Source organism: Triturus cristatus, chromosome 5_2 (genome assembly GCF_964204655.1).
Source record: "Triturus cristatus chromosome 5_2, aTriCri1.1, whole genome shotgun sequence".
NCBI classification, from domain to species: domain Eukaryota; kingdom Metazoa; phylum Chordata; class Amphibia; order Caudata; family Salamandridae; genus Triturus; species Triturus cristatus.
The window spans coordinates 568,812,561-568,835,422 of record NC_140588.1 but is presented as its reverse complement, the minus strand read 5'-3'; the positions used below and the strand labels follow the sequence as shown (position 1 = coordinate 568,835,422).

The following is a 22,862-nucleotide window of genomic DNA, read 5'->3' as shown; positions in this document are numbered from 1 at the left end:
CTTCATGAGTTGGTGCCATGTCGGTGGGACCCCTCTAGGTCTTGGGAAGGATCTATATAGTCCCTTTAGGAACTGCTTGATAAGCCTATTGGACCAGAGAGACGGTCCTTTGTAAGTCCTGGTGAATCGTGAAATGGCCGCCAGATGCACTTTTATGGATGCGTGCGCCAATCCTGACTGTGCCAAGTGTAGTAGATATGGCAATATCTGTTTGGGTGTGATATGGAGTGGTCTCAGGCCTTTCTCTAAACATCATGTGCAAAATCGTTTCCATTTTAGAGAGTACGCTTTTTTGGTACTGTCCGCTCTTGCTTTTGCCAGCACGTCCCTGCATTCCTGCGGGATGTTTAAATGACAGAACTCTCTGTGCTCAGGAGCCAGGCCGATAACCTGAGCGATTGCAGGTTCGGGTATTGCACCTACCCGTTGGACATTGTCAGCAGGTTCGGGTGCTGCTTCAGACGAATCGGTGTCCTGATGGAGATGCGATGAAGATCCGAGAACCAGTGCTGCCTCGGCCAGAACGGGGCAATTAGGATCAGGGTACAGGGCTCCGCCTTCATCTTCCTGAGAACCCTGGAAATCATCGGAAACGGTGGAAAAGCGTACGCAAATACGCTGAACCAACCTATGGAAAAGGCATTTCCGAGTGACCTTGGTTGGGGACGCCAGCTTGCGTAGTTTGGGCATTTGGCGTTCTCCTTGGTGGCAAACAGGTCGATTCCTGGGACTCCCCATTCTGAGAATATGTGATCCAGCGTACTCTTGTCGAGCTCCCATTTGTGGGAGAGGGATTTCTGTCTGCTTAGGGCGTCCGCAATGGTGTTGTCCTTGCCCGGGACATAGTCCACCCTGAGCGTGATCCCATGGAGTACAAGCCAGTTCCAGACCTATTGCGATTCGCGTGATAGAGTGAGCGAACGCGTTCCTCCCGGTTTGTTGAGATAGTGCATCGTCGTGGTGTTGTCCGTTCTGACGAGCACCTGGGAGTTCTGGATGCGTGGTAAAAAGGCTTGTAGCGCCAGATACACAGCCCTCAGTTCCAGAAGATTGATATGGAGTTGCTTCTCCTGATTTGTCCATTTGCCGCTTACTTGGAGGTCCTGTAGGACGGCTCCCCAGCCTTCCAGGGATGCATCGGTGGTGATCACCAGAGGTGCTGCTGGAAGTAGGAATGGCAGTCCTATAGACAAATTCTTGTGATTTCTCCACCATTCCAGGCTCTTGGATATTTGCGGTGTTATCTTCACAATGTCTTCGAATGAACCTGTACTCTGTGTCCATTGGTTCGTGAGGGCCTCTTGCAATGGACGCATCCTGAGTCTGCAGTGAGGGATGAGGAGTATACAAGACATCATTCCTAGGAGTGATTTGTAGGTTCGAACTCTTAGGGACTTCTTTGATGCCACAGCCGTGGCCAGAGATATTATTTTGTTCTTCCTTTCCTTTGAAGGAAATGCCCTTGCGCATTCCGTGTTCAAGGTCGCCCCGAGGAAGGTGATGTTTCTTGTTGGGGACATGCAGGATTTCTCGTGATTGAGAGTCAATCCTAGGTGTTGAAAAAGATTGGTGCAGGCGTTGGAGGATTCGGTCGCGCCTGCAGCTGAAGGTGCCTTTATCAGCCAGTCGTCGAGGTAGGGGAAGACTTGGTGACCCATTTGACGCAGGAAAGCTGCCACAGGTGAAAGGCACTTGGTGAAAATCCGCGGTGCGGATTTGAGGCCAAACGGTAGGACTGTGAATTGGTAGTGCTGTCCTGCCACCTCGAATCTCAGGAATTTTCTGTGCCCCTTGAGTATCGGGATGTGGTAGTAGGCATCCTGGAGATCCAAAGATGTCATAAAATCTCCTTTTTCTAGAATGCCTAGTATTTCTTGGATCGTCACCATCCTGAATGACTGACTCTTCAGGAAAGAGTTGAGTGCCCTGAGGTCTAGTATGGGCCTCCACTTTTTCTCCTTCTTGCGTATAAGAAAGAAGCGGGAATAGAATCCTTTCCCTCTTTGAGACGATGGAACTCGCTCGATCGCTCCTTTCTTCAACATCGCAGATATTTCTTGGAGCAGCAGTCGTAGATGTTTGTGCGGAAGCCTGCGGGGAGGGGTTGCGGGTGGGATGGTGGTGAATTCCAGGGAATGGCCGAATCTTATTAATTGGAGTACCCAGCGATCTGTGGTGATGAGATGCCAATTTTGTAGGAAATGGGTCAATTTTCCTCCAATCTTTAATGAGGGATATAGTTGCTGGACTGGCTGGAGTAATTGGTCACTAGCGTCCGCCAGTGCCCTTCTTCTGGTTTTTGCCTCTGAAGTTTGATCTCCCATAAGAAGTCTGACGACCTTGTTGCTGCTTCTGTTGGTACTGGGATTTATTCTGCTAGGAATACGAGGACCTATTTTGATAGGATCCCCTGTAGGAGGACTGGCCCCTGGATTTGTTGCCTCGAAAGGACTGATTCCTTGCCTGCAAAGTACCAAGCGCTCTAGCAGTATCAGTGTCTTTCTTGATCGCTTGGAGCGCCTCACCAATTTTGTCCCCGAAAAGGTGTTGGCCGTCGAAGGGCATGTCCAGCACCTTCGTCTGCACCTCTTGCCTGAATGATGTTGCCTTAAGCCATCCCTGACGGCGCAGGACTGCTGCCCCAGCTAGTTGTCGAAAGCCCGTCATGGCCACATCTATGGCACAATCCATGATCTCAGCTGCCGAGGTTTGGCCCTCCGTAAGCAGTGCCTTGACCTCCTCCTGAACTGTGTCTGGCAGTTCCGCTATATATGGGGCTATATCTTCCCAAAGCTGGCGGTTATAACGCCCTAACAGGGCTATGGAGTTGGCCACCTTGATGGTCATGGCCGATGTCGTAGTAAACCTTTTACCGATTGTGTCCAACTTCCTGCCTTCCCTGTCCGGTGGGGCTGACAGAGGAGAGGAAGGGTTGCGAGAATTCTTTTGGGCCGCCTGGGTTACGACCGAATCCGGTTTCGGGTGCCCAGTAAGGCAAGCTGGCGCCGTGGTTGGAGCCTTGTATTTTTTATCCAGGCGTGGAACAACCGCAGGTACAGAGGCCGGCGTCAGCATCAGTTTCTTTCCCTGGTCCCAGAGAAAGTCTATTATTGGGATCGACTTCGTTGTCTTCTTTGTTTGCTCCTTGAAGTCATGTAAGAAGCACTCGGTCTCAGTCGATTCCATCACCATATGAAATCGCTTCGCTGCTCTTTCCACTATTCTATGGAAACCGTTAATGTCCACTGGCGGTGAATCTGCTTGGCGCGGTTGGGGTGAAGCTGGGGAAGATGCCACATGCTCTTCCTCCTCATCGTGATCCGTGTGGTCTTCTTGGACCTCCCCCTCTTCCATTTCTTTAGCCTCCTCATCTGATGATTCTATCACCTGAGGTGGCACTTTCTCATGGCGGACCTGAGTAGTTGGCCGTGTCTGTTTGGGGCTGCCGCTGGTGTATTCGTAGTAGGCGTCGGGCCGCCTGTCTCAATTGCCGGTGATTCCGGGAAACGCTGCTTGTAGTCCTGGATAAGGTATTTAAGGTCATTTACAATTGAAACGGGAAGGCATACCCTCGGGGTGACCTCCGTGCGAACCTGAGCTCGGAAAGAGTGTTCCTGGTAGCTCATCTCCTCCTGTTCTTCGTCCGTGCTCTGACATTTCACGTGAAGTTCTGAAGGGGAAGTAGCCTGATCCAGGAGTTCTTCTTCAGATTCCTCACTCTGGAGAATCTCCGTAGGCAAATGAGTTTGCACCTTACTTGGTGACGTTGTTTCTGGTGTAATCTGCTTCTTGGTCAGTTTGCCAGACACAGAATCTTTTGCAGGATCCCCTGCCGTCGTCCTTGGTGTTGTCGACGGTGGTAGGGTCATAGACGACGTTTCTATCTGCTTGGATTTCTTCCATGGCTCAGTAATGACCAAGGTCGACGACGATTCCTCCGCCGACGTTACCCTCGTCGACGGCATGACCTTCGTTGACGGTGCCTCCGTAGACGATATTTTCTTCGTCGACGATGCGCTCGTCGACGATTCATTCCTCGTCGACGTCTTCGTCGTCGACGTCTTCGTCGTCAACACTCCCGTCGACGGGGGGGCTCTTCATCGATGATGTCGAAGGGGCAATCTTCGTCGTCGACGAGCTTTTAGACGTCGACGACGGCTTTAGCAGTATTATAGATGGAGTAGGTTTACCTGCTGACGACGATGAAGGAGTGGTCGTCGTCGACGAGAAGACCGACGACGCTGTCGTCGTTGACACAGTTGTCGTCGCTGTGGAGACATAAACTGGCGTCCCAACTCCTTTTTGCGCTGAGGAGGATGTTGCAAGTTTGCTGGACGACTGGGTAGGCTTCTTAAAAGCCTGAGAATCCTTTCCAGACACTGAAGATTTTGTCGATCTTGCCTCTGAAGACTTCTTTTGTGCCTTCATAGGAGGAGTGTCTGAGGGGCCAGGAGACGCCACTCTTGGCCTCTTCAGGGAGACTTCAGAGGTCCTTGAAAAGCTTCCCTCTGAGGATACCACACTCTCCCTCTCCTTAAGCCTGTCCAGCCAGATGAGCAGGCGACCCTCTCTGTCCCTCAAGGTCTTGTGAGGGAAAGACCTACATATCTTACAGTCTTTAGGTATGTGGTCAGGATAAAGGCAATATAGGCAGAGGTCATGCTTGTCATCCACGTGTAGCCTTTTCTTCCCACATGAAGAGCAGGCCCTGAAAAGGGCTTTCTTCTGGGATTCAGACATGCCAGAATTTTGAAGAAATAAATCACTCACTGCAGTGATAAGTGGCTTGAAGTAATCCTGTTCAAGTTTTTGAAGAAAGAACTCACTTTAAAAAGTGAACAAGTTGGTTTTGAAGAGATCCTGAGGAGAACTCAGGCTGGAGACTCCCTAGCACAACGTGCGGTAGAAAATCTGAGGGACTGAGGCTCCTGTCAGGAAGGTTCTAGAGGGAGGTGATAGCTGATTGGCTGGCTCTAAGAGTTTGGTCCTTTTTACATAAGGACAAGGATAGGCTACTAAGGGGAGGCCCTTAGGCCTATTTTTCTCTATGTATGTCTATAGGACATTACTTTTCTATGTACCGGAGGCTCCCGTCTCGACGACGGGGAATGATTTAGGCATGTGAATCTATGAAAGACACCCCTAATACTGGATAACCAGTGGTGCTCAAATATGCATTATGTTGTACATTGGGAAGTATTATGAAGTTCTATTATTGGCTTTCACATGCCCTCATGTCATCTTGAATTCTGGCTCGACCTTGCTTGAGCTTTTTGCCCGCACAGGCAGGCCCTCAGATTACTCAAGTTGTTTAGGTTGTTCACGTTCAAAGTTGCTTTGCTTTTGGAGGTTGCTGAATGTACTGCCGGAGACTTTCGTATGCTTCGTTAAAGGCTGGAACATGTGGGAATGCGGAAGGAATGAAGGAATGTGAGAATTCCTCTGCCTTCGGAATGCTTGCAAGGAAAGTGGCCAAATCCAGTAAGTTTCTTTGGCGTAGAGGAAGGCCTCTCGGAACCTTCTAGTGTGTTTTGAGACTGTAAAGTTGGGGCTTGTTGACTTCGAAACTGGGATTGGAGCCTGAATGTCGGACGCGTCTTTAGTGCAGGAATCAGGTTGCTTAGTCTCCTGACCCCAGCTTTGAATACCCCAGTCTGGAGTGGGCCAGGATGAAGTTAGCACCAGGTGATGTGTTTTATTTTTGTTTATTGTGATGTGTGACTGTATATGGTCACATTCCAGTCTCCAGTGGCTCTAATCATCTGAGGTGGTTTGAGTATTGACTTTGTGATGTGTGAGTGCTGTGTACACATCCAAGTTAGTCATCTGATGTATTTAGTGTATAGATCTTTCTGATTTCTTGCAGGACGTCCAGCATAATCTGCTTTTGTCTCATTTTATTATCTGCTTGTGTTTCATTTCATGTTATTATCCATGCATTTAACAACTGCATTTGCCAAGTGCGTTATTATTGCTTGTATATCTCATCTGGGAAAGCCTTTCTGTTGGAGAGCATTGCATAAATAAAACCCCAAGCCTTATTCTGAAAACGGTCTTTGATGTGCTTCATTTTATAAAGTGAAATCCCTTTCAAGGTGGTGGTGTGGTTATTGCTTCGTCGTGTTTGAGCTCCCGTGTGGGAGGGTGGTATTCTCTATTATCTGGGAGAGCGAAGCAACATATTTTTGATGTCACTCTGCAGGATACGAGAATTCAATTTAAAAAGTGGAGAATGCTTTCTAAAATGTCAATGTTTCCAGTTGCAGATTCCAAGATGCCAACTGAGTTATTGGGGTGGGAAGTTGCCTCTAATGCATGTTTAACAGATGAGGGGCAAGCATAGATATCTAAACGCTTAAAAGATTTTTTCTTTTCAAGAGGGAAAAGAACTTGGTATTCGAGGGAGAAAAAGTGGTGTCCTTTTGAATGCATTGCGCAGCATGCATCAAAAATGTGGATAGTTAGAAAGAGAACGTAATGAAATGTGAAGAAAGTTAGCTAAAGCTAATGAAAAGTCTGACCTGCTACAGTTTGAAAATAAAAAATTGAAAAAAAGAGTTGGAATTGTACCAAGCACCAACACAGTTTATTTTACCAGACTGTTTAGATAGCCGGAGTGAGTGGCTCGTGAAAAATGTGCAGATTAATTTACAATGCTCACAGGAGATTTCAATTAATTCTTTGGAGGACTTTCCTCAGCCAGAAATTATTGGTATCTTGGTTGACTTAGAAGCTTCTGAAGTAATGTTGACTCGAGAAAATGTAGACATGCAGGAATATTTTAGAAATTACAGAGAAGATAAACTAATCAGACTGTTAGAACTAGCAATTGTTGGTTGCAGTTACAAATCAGACTGGTCAGTGAGTGACAAACCTTGCTTTCTGAAAAAAGAAATTATGAAAACTTTTCTTTTCAAAGATGACTGAATGGGGAGAGAAGCAGCCATGTGCTTCTGAATCTGCAAAAGAGTTCGATGCGCCAGTTCAGGGGCAGTATGCTACTTGGAGCATGTGGGGAAAACCAAGGAAAGCAGAGGGTGCTCTTGGGCTTTTGGACTGAAATGTTTTCAGATGCTGGAGAGTGGTTTCCTCCCTTTGAAAAACAGTTGCTAGTGCTTCAATGCACTGTGACAGACACAATTGTTTGTGTGTTTTTGTGCTCTGATAGACACAGGGCAGGCACAGTGGCTCTTGTATTTTTGCACAATGGCAGACACTAAGCAGATGACAATAAGGCATAATGTGATTTTGAGTTTTGAAATTTCTCCAATGCAATGGCTGATGACTTTCCTTGACTTCTACAAAACAGGTAAAACACAAGAAGCAGATGTCTTCAAGTGGTTCATACAGGCAGAAACTGCAGTTTTGCATGAACAGTTGGTGTAGGTCCCAATAGAAAGTCCAGGGGTGGTGTTTGAGGTGCCTGAGACACAAGATTCCCCAGTGAAGTGGAACAAGGAGTTGTGGCAAGAGATGTGGGAAATGTTACTGCAAAGCGCAGCTACTGTGCATCATGTAGATGGTCATTGTCCCATACAAATACTAGAAAGATGCTTTAATTCCCTTATAGATGAAAAGGCTAAAATCTTAGAGGCAGATGTAGTGACAAACAGTTCTGATTTACTGTGCATGTATAAGTCAGAGTAAGAAGTACATCCCACACGTTCTATTCCTGGCAAGGCTGTTCTACTCTGCGAAAGCTCCCACTCTGCTAAAAGTACAAAGAGCTACGAAAGAAATCTTCAAGGGTAACTTGCACATGCAGGGAAATGATGTTGTGCATTTAGGCTAGGGTAAAATAAAACACCAAAAGTCAATTAAAACATTGGTAGTCAAAGGTCATCATGTGGTTCAAAATAAAGGAGTGCCTCTAGCACTATACTGGGTCCCTTAGTTGGAGAAGGTGATAGTCAATAAAGACCTCCTCCTTGATTGTCTCCTTGGAAATGACAACCCAGGGGTTGGTCTGAGCCAAAGAGAGGTACCGGTCCAGTACCAGACCTCATCCAAGGAACCTGGGGGGGCTGAACCTGCAATTAGTGCAGATTAGCCCCAAAAGAAAAGGAAGAGACAGTGTAGGAAAGGTGGACAACTGTTAGCCACAGTTCCAGCGGGCCAGGGTGATTCTATCCCAATAATGGAGAACTCCAAAATTGGCACTGGTGAAGTCCTCCCTAGCCCACAAAAAGACCGTACTAGTCAGGCAACTGTGCAGCCTGAGTTTGTGGCTCCTCAGCTGACAAAACAGAGGGTGGAAGAAGGATGTTCACTACAAAGTGTGGTGGCCCCTACCTTAAAACAGCAGATAGACCACCAGAACCAAAGAAGCCTGTAAGTTAGCCACTTCACCTACCAGTGACGAGCTAAAGGTGTGGTTCTGGGCACTGACAGTTAGTAGCCTATGCTGGGTGTGAGCAACACTGTCCTTGGCATGGTGGTCTAGCCCCCTGCCAAATAGCAAGTTGGGCCCCCTGACCCTATTGGTCATGGTGGGATTAATCAAGCTGTAGGTAACCTCAGTGGGTAAGCTGGGATTTGCCCTAGCTAAGTTAGAATTTGCAAAGATAGGCACCTCTGAACCCAAACTAAAAGATGGAGTAAAGACACTAAAGAGCTAGGAAAAGAGCAGTCGGAATTGGGGCCTGAAACTGTTGAGGTACGCCATCTCCCTAAAAGGACTGACATGTACAGAAGGATGTAAGGCAGAGGAGGCCCTACACCTTTCAAACCACTTCCTCTACTCTTCCTCGCCAGAAAGACTCTCCCAGTTTTGGGTGAGTCTCCTGGCCTTGGGCCGGGAGGCTTGTGTAAGACGTTGGGTTTCTGTTGCAATAACCCCCCCCCACACTTTTTGCTAGATTTCTGATGCACTTGGAGTTGATGTGCCCTGGATCCCTGCCAATTAGGTTCCCAGAGCCTGTGTTCTTTCCCAAAACTGTATCTTGTACCTCCAATTGGCACCTCTCTAGCCACAAATAAGTCCCTATTAAAAGGTGCCGTGGGTATCAAGGTCACTGTGACCAGGGAAGGCCTCTAAAGGCTGCAGCACATATTGTGCCACCCTTAGAGATCCTGTACTTTAACACACACCCCCCCCCCCACACACACACACACCCCAACCCACACCCCCCCCCACCCACCCGATTTTCAGGCTGTGTGTATTGGTGCAGAGAAAAGTGAAGAGTCGACCTAGCACAAATACCTGTGCGCCATGCCTGCAACCTACTGCCTATGGTATAGGTAAGACACTCCTCTAGCGGGGTGCACTACAACACTGGTGAGGGTACAGTTGCATGAGTAGTGTACCCCTACAGTGTCTAAGTTCATTCTTAGACATATATATATAAAAAAATGTAAATTGATACTTGTATAGCGCACTACTCACCCGCAAGGGTCTCAAGGCGCTTGTACAAATACCGTTGTGGAACCCATCCTGGCTTTCCCTGTGAGGCGTCCACTCCTGGGCACCCTCAAGGTGGAGGCCAGGCATCCTTAGCGTTGTGGGGGCCGTTGTGGAGATTAAGCGAGCTATTGCCCAGAGTTGCAGAGTGGGACTCCATGATTGGAATGGCACCGAGGCGAGAATTATCAGGTCCGTGGAATTTTTAAGCCCAAGACGCACCGAGGCGGGGAATTGAACCCTGGTCCCGGGCTAGACCTCTGCATCAGGGTCTGCCGCTCTAATCATTGAGCCACACTTCTCCACGACATTGTAAGTGCAGTAAATCCATAAAGAGTCTATGGTATGGGAGTTTGTCATCACAAACTCCACAGCACCATAATGACTTTAATCAATTCGGGGAAGTTTCGTATCAAACTTCTCAGCATAACTGATGCCAGTGTGGGATTTAGTATACCATGCACACGGAGGGAATCTTAGCGATGCCTTTAATACACGGTTGGTGGATGGTTTAGTAGGGTGTTGGTGCTCCTAGGTGGTATGCAAAACTATTGGGTGCAACTTAGTGTTAATGCAGTGCAAAGGGAGGGAGAACCACCCCACTCCCCAATGAGTGGGAAAGACCACAGACAGAAAACACAACAGTCTCCTGCACACGCCCGCAGTGTAAAGACAAATTTGTGACACTATAATAATAATCCGCTGCTAGATCTTTTGATTCAGTTTAATGCTCTTCTTGTATATGGTTATTCATAGCCGTAGCCAACATGTGTTTCGTCGCGTCTCAGGGTAATAAACAGTGACTTCTTCAGGGCTAAGAAACACACAAATGTACACTTAGACTACAGTAGGTATGAGACAATTACACTTGTTGGCAATATCCCACTGTGACATTGTGTCAAGAAGATCTTGATTCATGTTTCCTAGTTAAAACAGTGGAAACCCATGCTAACGTGCATAGACCAGCTCTATGGTCAGTGGTTAGGTGACCAAACAGTGATCCTAGATTATGCACCGAGTCATTTATAATTGAACACATTAGTGACTATGCAGCGAGTCAACTGCGTGACTTCATTAACAAAAAACAACAGTGCTACAGCCAATTGACTGACTTCATTTGTAGAAAAACAATAACAGTGCTGTAGCCGGTGCAGGTAATAACCTCCCCCTAATGTTGCCCAATGTTTAGTGAATTACTATGAAAAATGGGGATACCTAAACTCCTGTGTATCAGGTCCTGGGGAAATACGAAAAAAAGGGAAACAGAAACTGAGGCATTATTACTCCAAGAAGTTACTCCAGTGGGGAATGCGGTAAGGCATTGGTGTATGACAGAACAAATCTCAGTTTCGGTTATAATTCCATCCCGAGGGATATCAAAATAATGTGTCTCTACGTACAGAGATCAATCGATATATTGTTGCGCCTAATACGTGGCAGTCCTTGTCCAAGGTGCAAGATATTTTTTGCCGTTGCCAAGTAATGGTTCTAAGAATCAAAGAAAGATATACAGGTTCACTCTTCACCTTCCTGAGGATAAATATGAAGAACATATTTCAACAAACAACTTTGTAGAGTAATGGTGGCCCCACATACCTCCTTATAGGTATCGCGTGTAATCAGATATTATGGTTTTGGTTGTCCGATTATCAGATGCTTTCTTTCTTAACATAAAGGTTCCAAGATACCAGCATGTGTATTGCTGTTGAGTGTTGCCCGTTCCTGTACAAAAGTCGGGGCCAAAAAAAACAGGAATAGGGAACGAGTAAGGAAATGTCATATATAGTGTGTAAACACACTTACAAAGGGCTAGCTTCCTCTGCAAGGAGATATGTGAATAGAACTAGGAGTACATAGGCTGCCGGGAAGTGCTTACCGACAGCCACTCTGCTTCCGAATGTGCGCATGTGCGCCGGACGGTGTCAGTGTCCAACTGGAAAGCTCTATTTAAATAGGCATAATGTAAAAATAAAAGAGGGACTATATCTGCAGTTTCACAGCCTGGGCTGAATAGTACCCTGAGTTGCGTAGATGGCGGTCGCCATCTTGGAATGTGATCCAAGTCCCCTGTGCGGTCTAAGTGACTAGAAACTCAGCACCACTTGCGTACCATGAGCGGTGAGTCAAAGTAGAAGGGCTTGTGAAGGACATTATGGTAACGTGCCCTTAAAGTGTGCGAGGTAATAACAAAAAAACAAAAAAATTGCACATATATATATATACACACATATATATACAAACATACATATATACATATACACATACATGTATACACTTATATAGATCTCAACCGCTTCTTAAAATAGGGAGAATCCACAGAAGACTACTGATTTATTTTTTGGGTTACCATTTCCTCACAAGACTAACAGAGCGGGAGAAGTGACGATGGCCTGGAAGGAAGTAGCAGAGACAGCATGCCAACGAAGAAAGCCAATAGATCAACTGCCCAATCCCATATGATGGAGCAGAAAGGTCACCTGGAAGACTAGGAATATGTTATCATGTTATCCCAAATTGTTAGCAACCTGGTCGCACAACAGGTGAGATGGAGCTCATGTTTAGAGCACATCCGTTTACGGGGTGAGGAGCAAAGATAAATGGGAAGTAAAACATTTTAATTTACTAATAACTTAGGAGCTGTTTTACGAACCTGCATAAAATCTGTCATACAGTTAGCACATTGAGCTTAGTGCAAAGGTCAGAAAGCCCTTTCAACCCCCTCCCACAGGACTAAGGGAGTTGGGAGCAGGGCCTCAAGATGGCCATGTGTAATGCAGTATGGCTATATGGTAGGTGAATATGGTACATTAAGGAAAGATGAAAAATGCATATAACTATATGGAATATGCTACTTACCAGTATGCATCTGTTCTTGGCATGTAGAGCTGCAGATCTACACACTTGTGCATAGATCGCCATCTGGTGTTGGGCCCGGATGTTTGCAGTTGTTTTTCCTCTTGGAAAGTCTTTGGAAGTCACGAGGTCGGTGACTCCTCCTTTGGATCGTATTGCGCATGGGCTTCGGCTCCATCCTCAGATTGTTTTTCGCCAACAGGGAAAGATGGAGTGTAGTAATAACAGGAAAGATGCCCATGTGTGTTGTATCTAAATAAGATGAACTGGAACAGATAAAGGTAGGCGGGTGGGCGTGTGTAGATCTGCAGCTCTACATGCCAAGAACAGATGCATACTGGTAAGTAGCATATTCCGTTCGAGGCATATGAGCTGCAGATTACACACTTGTGCATAGATTATATAGCAGTACCCACCCTTAGCGGCGACCACCCGTATCTGCGGCAGTGGTTTGAAATAATGTTTTGAGTACAGCCTGGCCTACACTAGCTTGTTGCTTAGTTTGCACATCTACACAATAGTGTTTAGTGAAAGTGTGCGGTGTTGACCATGTAGCTGCTCTGCAGATATCATCTAATGGGATGTTCCCTAAAAATGCCATTGAAGCCCCTATTTTGCGTGTAGAGTGGGCTTTAGGGGGAACGGAAAGCGTTTGTTTTGCGTTGTGGTAGCAAATCTGAATGCATTTGACAATCCACCTAGCTATTCCCGACTTGGAGATGGGGTTGCCCTTGTGTGGTGGAGAGAAAGACAAACAGCTGTTTGGTCTTGCGGAAAGGTTGTGTTCTCTGTATGTAGTAGAGTAAGGCTCTTTTGACATCTAGTGTGTGAAGAGCTCTTTCTGCAATGGTTTGTGGTAGCGAGAAGAAAACTGGTAGTTCTACGGCTTGGTTTATGTGAAAGGGAGAAATTACTTTAGGGAGGAAATTTGGGTTGGTACGGAGAACAACCTTGTTATGGTGCATTTGCAGAAAAGGTTCTTGAATGGTAAGTGCTTGTATCTCACTGACCCTTCTGAGGGAAGTGATGGCTACAAGAAAAGCGGTTTTCCATGTTAGGAATTGGAGTTCACATTTGTGCAGAGGTTCGAAGGGTGGCCCCATTAGTCTGGTGAGAACGATGTTTAGGTTCCACACAGGTGAGGGTGGCAGTCTGGGTGGAATTATCCTTTTAAAGCCTTCCATGAAGTCTTTAATGGCAGGTACTCTAAAAAGTGATAGATGTTGCCTGTTTTGCAGATAAGCTGCTATAGCTGTGAGGTGCAGTCTAATAGACGTATAGGCTAGATTGCATCTTTGCAGGTGTAGTAAATAGCCTATGATGTGTTGAATGGACACATCTAGGGGATTGATGGTATTGTTGTGACAGTAGACAACAAAACGTTTCCACTTGGCGGCGTAGCACGCTCTAGTGGTGGGTCACCTAGCCTCTTTGATGACGTTCATACAGTCAGGGGGAAGATCGAGGTAACCGAATTCTAGGATTTCAGGAACCAGATCGCTAGGCTGAGCTGAGCTGGGTCCGATCTCTCCATGGTTCTGGGTTAGGAGGTGTGGAGAGAGGTGTAACTTTTGGTGCGGTACTACAGATAATTCCAGCAGTGTGGTGTACCACGGTTGTCTGGCCCAAGTTGGAGCTACTAGTATGAGAGTGAGGGAGTGTTGTTGTAGTTTGCGCACCACTAATGGAATGAATGGGAGAGGCGGAAAAGCGTACGCAAATTTGCCTGACCAGTTCATCCATATCGCATTGCCTTTGGACAATTGGTGTGGATATCTGGCGGCGAAGCTTGGGCATTTGGCGTTTTCATGGGTGGCGAAGAGGTCTATCTGTGGATGCCCCCACAGTTGAAAGTACGGGTGAAGAACTTGTGGATGTAGTTCCCACTCGTGGATCGGTTGTGTCTGTCTGCTGAGTAGATCGGCCATAGTGTTTTGGACTCCTGGGACATGTTGGGCCACGAGAAAGATTTTCTGGGGTATGGCCCATCTCCATATACTCTGTGCTAGCTGAGAGAGCTGTGGAGAGTGTGTGCCGCCTTGTTTTTGTATGTAGTACATGGCTGTAATGTTGTCTGTGCGGACTAGGACTGCCTTGCCTGAAATCTGTTTGGAAGGATTTCAGGGCTAAGAATATTGCTAGTAAATCCAGATGGTTGATGTGGAGTAACTTTTGTTGAGGTGTCCATCTGCCCTGCATGGTGTGATGTAACAGGTGAGCTCCCCAGCCGGAGAGCGATGCGCCCGTTGTAAGTATTATCTGAGGAACTGGGTCCAGGAACGGTCGCCCATTGGAAAGGTTTTTGGTGGTCCACCACTGAAGAGAGCGATGGGTACGACCGTCTACCAACACCAGATCTGTTAATTTATCTTGGGCCTGGTTCCATTGGTGCCCTAAGCACTCTTGGAGAGGACGCATCTGGAGTCTTGCGTGAGGTACTATGAATATGCAAGAGGCCATCATCCCAATTAGTTGCATAAACACTCGAGCTGGAAGGGAGTGTTGTGCTATAAATTTTGCACGTAGAGCCTGAATGCTTGTGATCCTGGCCGGACTTGGGTAGGCTAGCGCTTTTGAGGTGTCTATGGTGGCACCGAGGTATTGTTTTACGTGGGACAGTTGCAGATGAGACTTTGCGTGGTTTACCGTGAAGTCTAGTTGGTGAAGTAGCTGGATAGTGGCATGCGTGTGTTGTACACACTGGTTGTGTGAGCTGGCTTTTATTAGCCAGTCGTCTAGGTATGGGAAGACATGGATGTGTTGTCTCCTGAGGTGTGCTGCCACGACTGCTAGGCACTTGGTGAATACCCGTGGTGCTGTTGTGACTCCGAATGGGAGTACCTTGAATTGGTAGTGTTGGTTGTCCACTACAAATCTGAGGAACTTTCTGTGAGCGTGGTGCACAGGAATGTGGAAATAAGCGTCTTTTAGGTCTAAAGTGGCCAGGACGTCGTTTTGGGAGAGCAGGGGAAGTACGTGCTGAAGTGTTACCATGTGAAAATGGTCTGAGTGTATGTATGTGTTTAGGGGCCGGAGGTCTAGGACGGGCAGTAGAGTCTTGTCCCTTTTTGGTATAAGAAAATATTGGGAGTAAACCCCCAGATTTCGTTGGTTGGCAGGAACGTGTTCTATCGCCCGTTTTTGTAGGAGGGAGATTACCTCCTGCTTTAGTAATGCTAGATGGTCCTGTGACATTGGGCGTTGTCTGGGTGGAATGTTTGGGGGGGTAGGCATTAGATCTAGGCAGTAGCCTGACCGAATTTGTGTCACCCATTTGTCTGAGGTGATGGTAGCCCAGACATGAAGGAAATTTTGGAGTCTGCCCCAGACCGGAGTGGGATGGTCTGGGGGCAACGGAGGGAAGTCATTGGGTAGGTGTGGAGGCAGAGCGGGCAGTGTTTGTTTTGCCTCTGCCTTTAGTATTGTTGCCCCCGTAGCTGCCTCTTTGGTAACCCCTTGTGAATGTGGATTGGGTAGGAGTTTTGTATGACGTGGAAGCGCTATCAGAGGAGTAGCCTCTGGACGTGCTCCAAAAGGAGGAACGGCGAAAGGAACGCCTGGGAGGGTGTGATTGTAAGGCTCCCATAGATTTTGCCGTGCCGGTGTCTTTTTTCATTTTTTCTAGGGCCTCATCCACTTTTGGGCCGAACAGATGTTCCTGGTCAAAGGGATGGTTCAGGATGGAAGCTTGCACTTCTGGTTTGAATCCTGAGCCAGGCATGGCGACGGAGGAGGACGCTAGTATTGATAGCCCTGGAAGCGGTGTCTGCTGCATCTAGGGCACAACGGATGGAGGTATTAGTGATGATTTTACCCTCCTGAATTTACTCGTTTGTCCTGTTTTTGTATTTGTCAGGGAGGCGTTGCATTATGGCTTCTAACTCGTCATAATGGGCCCTGTCATATCTAGCCAGTAACGCTTGTGTATTGGCGATACGCCATATGTTGGCAGCTTGTGATGCAGTGCGCTTGCCGGATGCGTCCAAGAGTTTTGACTCTTTGTCAGGTGGTGGTGCATCGCCTGACGCCTGGGAGTTGGCCCTCTTCCGTGCTGTGGACACTACCAGGGAATCTAGTGGGGCTGGCCCTCTGATGTAGGAGGGATCTGTAGGGGCGGCTTTGTATTTTTTGTCAATGCGCAGGTTAATAACCCTGGCTCTGACTGGGTCTTTAAAGACCTCTGGCGCATGTTTTACCACTCCTTTGAGCATGGGCAGTATGGAGGTGGCCCTATGCGTGGTGTCGAAAGTATCGAGGAGGAAATCCTCCTTCACGGGGTCGGTATGGAGATCTACCCCGTGATAGTGTGCAGCCCTCTGGAGTAGATGGTTGAACCCCAATGAGTCTTCTGGTGGGGAGGGTCTCGAAGGATAGAGATCATCTTGTGGGACGTTAGGGATGTCATAGTCGTCCCATGGGTCTGGGGAGCCTGTGGGAGTGGGGTCTCCTGTAGGTAAATCATGGGGCACGTCCCCCATGTCATCATATGTGTCATGATCATCATCATCATCCGGAGGGAGTGTTGGGGAATGATGAGGAGGGGGTGGAGAAGGTGGAGGGGGAGAAGGTGGAAGGGGTGGAAGAGGTGGGGAAGGCATTCTGAAAGGTGATGTAGCAGAGTCCTTCCTCTTTGGAGGTGGAGCTGGGGTAGGTTTTTCCAGCTGTCTCTTTTTGATGCTGAGCATCAAATGTCCGGTTTTGGGATCCTTGGTCAATGTCTTTTGCAAGGGATCCGGTGTAAAGAGTTCTTCTGAAGGTGGGTTATCCGTCGGCGCCGAAGGCGTCGGGGCTGTTGGTTTTCTGGCTTTAGTGTCCTGTTTGGAAGTATGCGGCTTGGAAAGGGCTTTTTGTTTGGTCGTTGCCGAGATGGGTTTCGGCTTCGAGATCTCGGTGCCGGTGGCCTTGTGTGCTTGTGTCGGTTCCGGGGATGGAGTCGGTACCGAGGAGGTGGAACTGGGTTTCGGCACCAAGTGTTTTGGTATGAGGCTCGGTGCCGAAGAGGAGGCCATTTTCTTTTTCGGTGAGTGTTTGTCGGCACAGACGGTGGGCTGGCTCGAGCCCGAGCCGCCGGAAGGCTTAATCGGCTTCTTTACCAGTCCCGAAGGTGCGGTGTGGGAAGCAGTGTCTTTGGTCTTACCTAGGCCCGGAGGCAAAGGCGTGACCGAAGCCTTTTTCGGTGCTGGCGAGGGTGTAGGGGGGGCAAATTGGTACTCACAACCCTCTGTGCCGGAGTGATGTCCTCCACATCTGAATCGTCTGCTTCGGAGGCGCTGACGAAGCCCTCATCGCGGTTGTGTTCTTCTGGAGCGTCGACGCCCTCTCCGAAGATGTCATCTGGAATCGCCCTCGACGAGTGCGCCATTGTCCTTCTTGCTCTTCAGTCTCAAATCGTTTTCTTGGACCGGAAGGACTTGCACGCCGGGCAGTCTCGAGCCTCGTATTCAGGGGAGAGGCAGAGATTACATACTTCGTGGAGATCGGTGTGGGGGAATTTGGTCCCACATCGAGGGCACTTCTTGAAGGGAGTCCTTTCCATGAGCCAGGACCGGAGCTTGGGTAGGCCCAAAGGCCGGAGTCGACTACTGGAATCGAAGGTGTTGATCGATGAGAGCCGCGTCGAGTGTGGAGATCGTGATCGAAACAATACCGCTAATTGGAGTGAGGATCGCGCGTCGATTGAACTGGAAACCTGTTCGGGACCGGAGCGCGAAGATCACATCCGAGCCCGATGGCGGAAAAAAACAATCTGAGGATGGAGCCGAAGCCCATGCGCAATACGATCCAAAGGAGGAGTCACCGACCTCGTGACCTTCCAAGAGGAAAAACAACTGCAAACATCCGGGCCCAACACCAGATGGCGATCTATGCCCAAGTGTGTAATCTGCAGCTCATATACCTCGAAGAGATATATATATATATATATATATATATATAGATAGATAGATAGATAGATAGATAGATAGATAGATAGATAGATAGATAGATAGATAGATAGATAGATAGATAGATAGATGATATCTGTCTATCTATCTATATATACAAGATCATAAATTGGCACTGCTGAAACTGCCTTTGATCCCAATATATTTAATACCTATGTGATTTTCTGAAATAAGGAACAGCAACAAAAAAAAAACCTGCAGCAAACACCTTATATAAATAGTGATCCTCAAAAATCAAGATCAGATGGTGAAACCTAAAATCACTTCAGCATTTAAAGTATAATCAGTATGCAATTGTTCTTACCAGTTGTATTAAGTGTTCTTTACAATAACCACAGTACTTAAGTGATTCTGATTCAGCCCCCCTCTCTGCACAGAGGAGTCCTGCTGATTGTGCACTGTGAAAAGAAAACACAAAAAATGTAAGAACTATTTAAAATACAATCAAACTCCAGACGGTACCACAGATGCAGTAAAAGCTAATAGGCATTATTTGAAATTCACTTGCACAAAATATCCTCAAGGGTCAGAGAGACAGCGAACTGACTTAAAAGCATTTATAAAAACAGTATTCCTATCACCATTAGCAATGGTCCTAGTATTTTGGGTCATACTTGCCTGAGAGGTGCATAAGAGTCACCTACCTACATTTTCACCTTAGTCTTCTTGAAGCAGAGTAGTCATCCTTTATCCGACTCATTTTTAGGTCTTGCCTGACCCAGCGCATGCGCTTGTCTGGCGGGACTTATTGAGACGGCTCCAAAAAGTGCTACCAGGCCAGCCTAGAGCTACAGTGCATGTGCGCGGGCGCGCACGCGCAGCGCTTAACCACGATTACTTTCACTTTCGCGGCCGCACGGCCACTTTGATGTTTGAACTGTTGCATAGCTAAACACTTATAAGGTCCCAATGGCGAGACCTATTGGCTATGCCAATGCTTGTTCATAGTGCTTCCCCGAATAGGGCCCACCTACTGACAGCTTTCAGCCATCTGTTACCAATAGACTTCTTGTGGAGCATAACAAAACTTAGTGGGCTTTGGGCCAGCCCGCAGATTATTACTGGTTGGTCTCCTTGTCACTCATATGCTTGCTTTTTATTTGATGGCTTTCCTTTCTTCTCGTGTTTGTCCATTCCCTGGAGCATAGCTCCAGGGAAGCTTTTCACTGCTCACAATATGGGAACTATGGCTTTGCTTTGCTTTCAGCACTCAAAGAAAGAACATGTATTTTCTGCTCTCTCCCTTGTGAGCACTTTTCCACACCACAAATATCCGCCACTTGCTCCATATTGCTCCTAGTCCTGGGCGTAGAACTTTGCTTCATTTGCAGACTTTGCGGAGTTTTCTGTACTCCGCGGAGCTTGTGGAGTGTAGAAAACTCCGCTTCACCATGTGCAGCAGAGTTTTTTCCCGCTTGCGAACGGTAAGATTGCGATATTCGCGAGCACGAAGAAATACCAGCACAAACCGCAGGTTGCACTGCACTCAGTCACTCGCGGAACTTCGCAAAATTATTTCTGTAACTTTGCGGATTTCCGCGTAGCAAAACTCCGCGACCTACGCCCAGGCCTAATTGCTCCCTCTTATTCCCACCCAGCCTTGTCCATTGCTACCTCTAACTCTCCTTTTAGTTTATACCCTTCTCCCCCATTGTCTCCTGCATTCACTTCTCTTCCACCTGCTCCCCAACCACCAGTCGCAATCCTTAATTTAAAATAGAAAATATATATTTATATAGGACTTCCCTCAATCTTCTCCCGAACAGGAAGACAAACCACTCCAGAGATATTCTTGCTTGACTCAATTTTCTACATTGTTGCAAGGATTCTGCTGGTAAACAGATTTGAGCCTTGGGATGACAGGAAGTCAGAATGTAGGAGCTGAGTTTCGCTAGAAAATCAGTATCTGTAGGCCCAAATCTGGCTAGCTCACAGTGTCTCACATGAACTCCTAACCTTGCCAGAGTAGCAGGTGATTTTGGTAAACCTAGAAAATGACCCTCTAGTCCCCTAGGGAACCGTGGAAACAGACTGTCGCTTTTCCTCTCTCACTCCAGCATGCCCTTAGTAAACAAAGCAAAAACACAAGCAAAGTTTGCAATACATTTATTGAAACTATCGTAGTCTATCATGAAGCATAAGTGCTGTAGTAAGTAGGCAAATACAACTAAGCAACAATCAGCACTGGCAGCAAGGTTTATACAATAAACAATCCCACCATGTAAAGTATCAGTCTATGCCTTACCTTACAGTGTAAGCAACGGAGCATATTAGTGTTATCTGGGATTAGCAACGGATCCCATACCTGTTGATTGATTGATTGATTGATTGGGGTACTTATAGAGCGCAACTATCACCCTACGGGCATCTTGGCGCTTGCATTGGGAACCTGTCCTGGTTTTTCCCTGTAAGATAACCCATACTGGGTATCCCCAAGGTGAAAGCCAGGCATCCCACCGCGGGGGGCCGTTGTGGAGATTAAGCAGGCTTGTTGCCCAGAGCTGCATAGTGTGAACTCATGATTAGAGTGGGCACCGAAGCGAGAATTATCGAGTCCGTGGACAATTGGGTTCTGGACCCTGCCGCGTCGGGAATCGAACCCAGGTCCCAGGCCTGATCTCTGCTTCAGGGTATGCCTCCTCTAACCAGTGAGCTACACTTCTCCACCTGTTGTGGTTGTTAGCTGATACATATCGTGAGTGCAACTCAGTTTACGCAAGGCTGCATGTCAGGCTCTGTGTACCTTTGTTACAGGACAAGTCTCTGTCAGAATTAGCCTCTCTGCCCCTAAGGGGACAAAACACAGTTTATATGGTAAAAGTACTGTGTTTGCAGCTGGGCTACCGTGTAATGTCTAAAACGTTAGGAGCCGTAGCTGACAGAGCAAAAGAAATCAGTACATTGTGTTGTTATGTATTCCAGACAACTTTGTACAAAATGTGCACCCGACTTCTGAGATAAAAATCAACATGTACAGCGTATTCCTAAAATAATGGCACAGAAACAAATATGTTCTTTGCGGCTGTGCAAAGCCAAAGCAGCCTAAAATATCTAATATGCTAAACTAAGGGAGGACCAAAGTGGGTCCAAAAAGGACATCACTATGACCAGACTAAAGAGGACATGTCTTCAGCCTTACGTATTAATTTCAACTAAGCAAGCACATCTCTGGGGTGGCTCATCCTCATACCCTCTTACACAGAAGAGTGAGGTAAATCCTACATAAATCTGTAAGCGGGGTACAGAGACATCCGTATTAGGAGCATTCATTATATTTGGTTTGGATGGCAGTTGCCTTTAGTTGCTCCGTTTTTATAAAGTGCTTTCATACACGATTACATTTTTACTTTTATTTCCTGCTCTAAGAGGCTCTACCATCTAGAAACGGAAAATACAAAATTAAACTGCTGCCGCATCATGCCACATAAGTTGTCACACTGGGCAATGATGGGTATGTGCACATTCATCCAGGCAGGTTTTTTGTTTTTTTTCTTCTTTTTGCCGATTTGGCAAAAACCGTCGGCAAAGCCAAACTGTTGAAAAGGCGGGATCTACTGGTTTTGCAAATGCGTTTTCTGACTTATGGATACATGGCAACAGGAACAGACACTAGTCTGAGCCACAATGTTTCATGATGTACACCCGGCATATTGCCCCACTTTGAATTGCAGACATTGCTGCAATGTTTTGTTGCTCAATGACAGGGAAGGAGATTATTCAGATCAGGTACTAGCATGTGAACTGTTAGTAAACGGGCATACATCTGAATCCCAATCTGCAGGCAGATCCCATGGGAAGAGGAAGAAAAGCACCATAGAGTAGAAGAAAAAGATGTATGGAAAAAGGTTGTTCAAGGCTGCTCGATTACTTTTCGTATCATCCAAAGCTTATTTTGTGCTGATGCTTTGATAAACGACCACATGGTGGAGCTGTCCGATTATTTTTTAAATTAGCAGCACATCAACCAAATTAATACATTAGAGAAAATCAACACTGGTGCATTCAGATCCTTTGAACAGTTTTGAGTGATCTGGAATAGTCCACACTGTCACATATATAGTAGTTTGTGGATGGCACTGGTACTGGCATTTGGCAGCACTGTCAGGGGAAGTGTGTGGAGCCAGCTGCAGTGGCCTCTTAAGAAATACCTAGGGCATAGACACTTTTTTATAAATTAGCATTGGTGTAATCTCTGGAAGAAATGTGCACATTTGTATAGCTGCTCTGCAAATCTCGGTCTTAAAAACAGCATGGATTTGACGAGGGCTCTGGTAAATTGTGCTCAAACTATCTGTTAGACCCGGCATTTCTTGGCGTGATTACCCCAGACTTTTTGCCTCTACCTCCTCTATTTCTGATGCTGTGATGGATTTTGTTTGACAGGCTTAGATGCTTTGGGCACTTTGCCACTGCTGATCAGTGTCAAAGTGCAAGTGCTCCGTGTGTAAAGTGTAATGGTAATTGGTTGTCCATGATTGGTTTGTTTGCCTTACTAGTAAAGTCCCTAATAAAGTGCACTATGTGTGCCAGGGCTAGTAATGCAAATGCTACTACTGGACCTGCAGCACTAGCTGTGCCCCCCACACAAGTAGCCTTAAAGAGAGAACTCAGGCCTGCCACTGCAGTGCCTGCACTTAGTTTGTTAAACTGCCATGTTGTCCTGACAA

The 22,862-nt window shown here is 46.9% G+C and overlaps 1 protein-coding gene across 2 annotated transcripts in view; it reads right to left on the bottom strand.

Annotated features, from left to right (window-relative positions):
- The window catches only part of LOC146825650 (protein AF-10-like), a 1,293,306-nt gene that overhangs the window by 898,710 nt on the left and 371,734 nt on the right, over positions 1-22,862 (bottom strand). For both annotated transcript variants that reach the window (XM_085607649.1, XM_085607650.1), the window contains exon 6: positions 18,500-18,593. In XM_085607649.1, the coding sequence (XP_085463775.1) occupies positions 18,500-18,593 (94 nt within the window). The remainder of the gene's footprint in view (positions 1-18,499; positions 18,594-22,862) is intronic.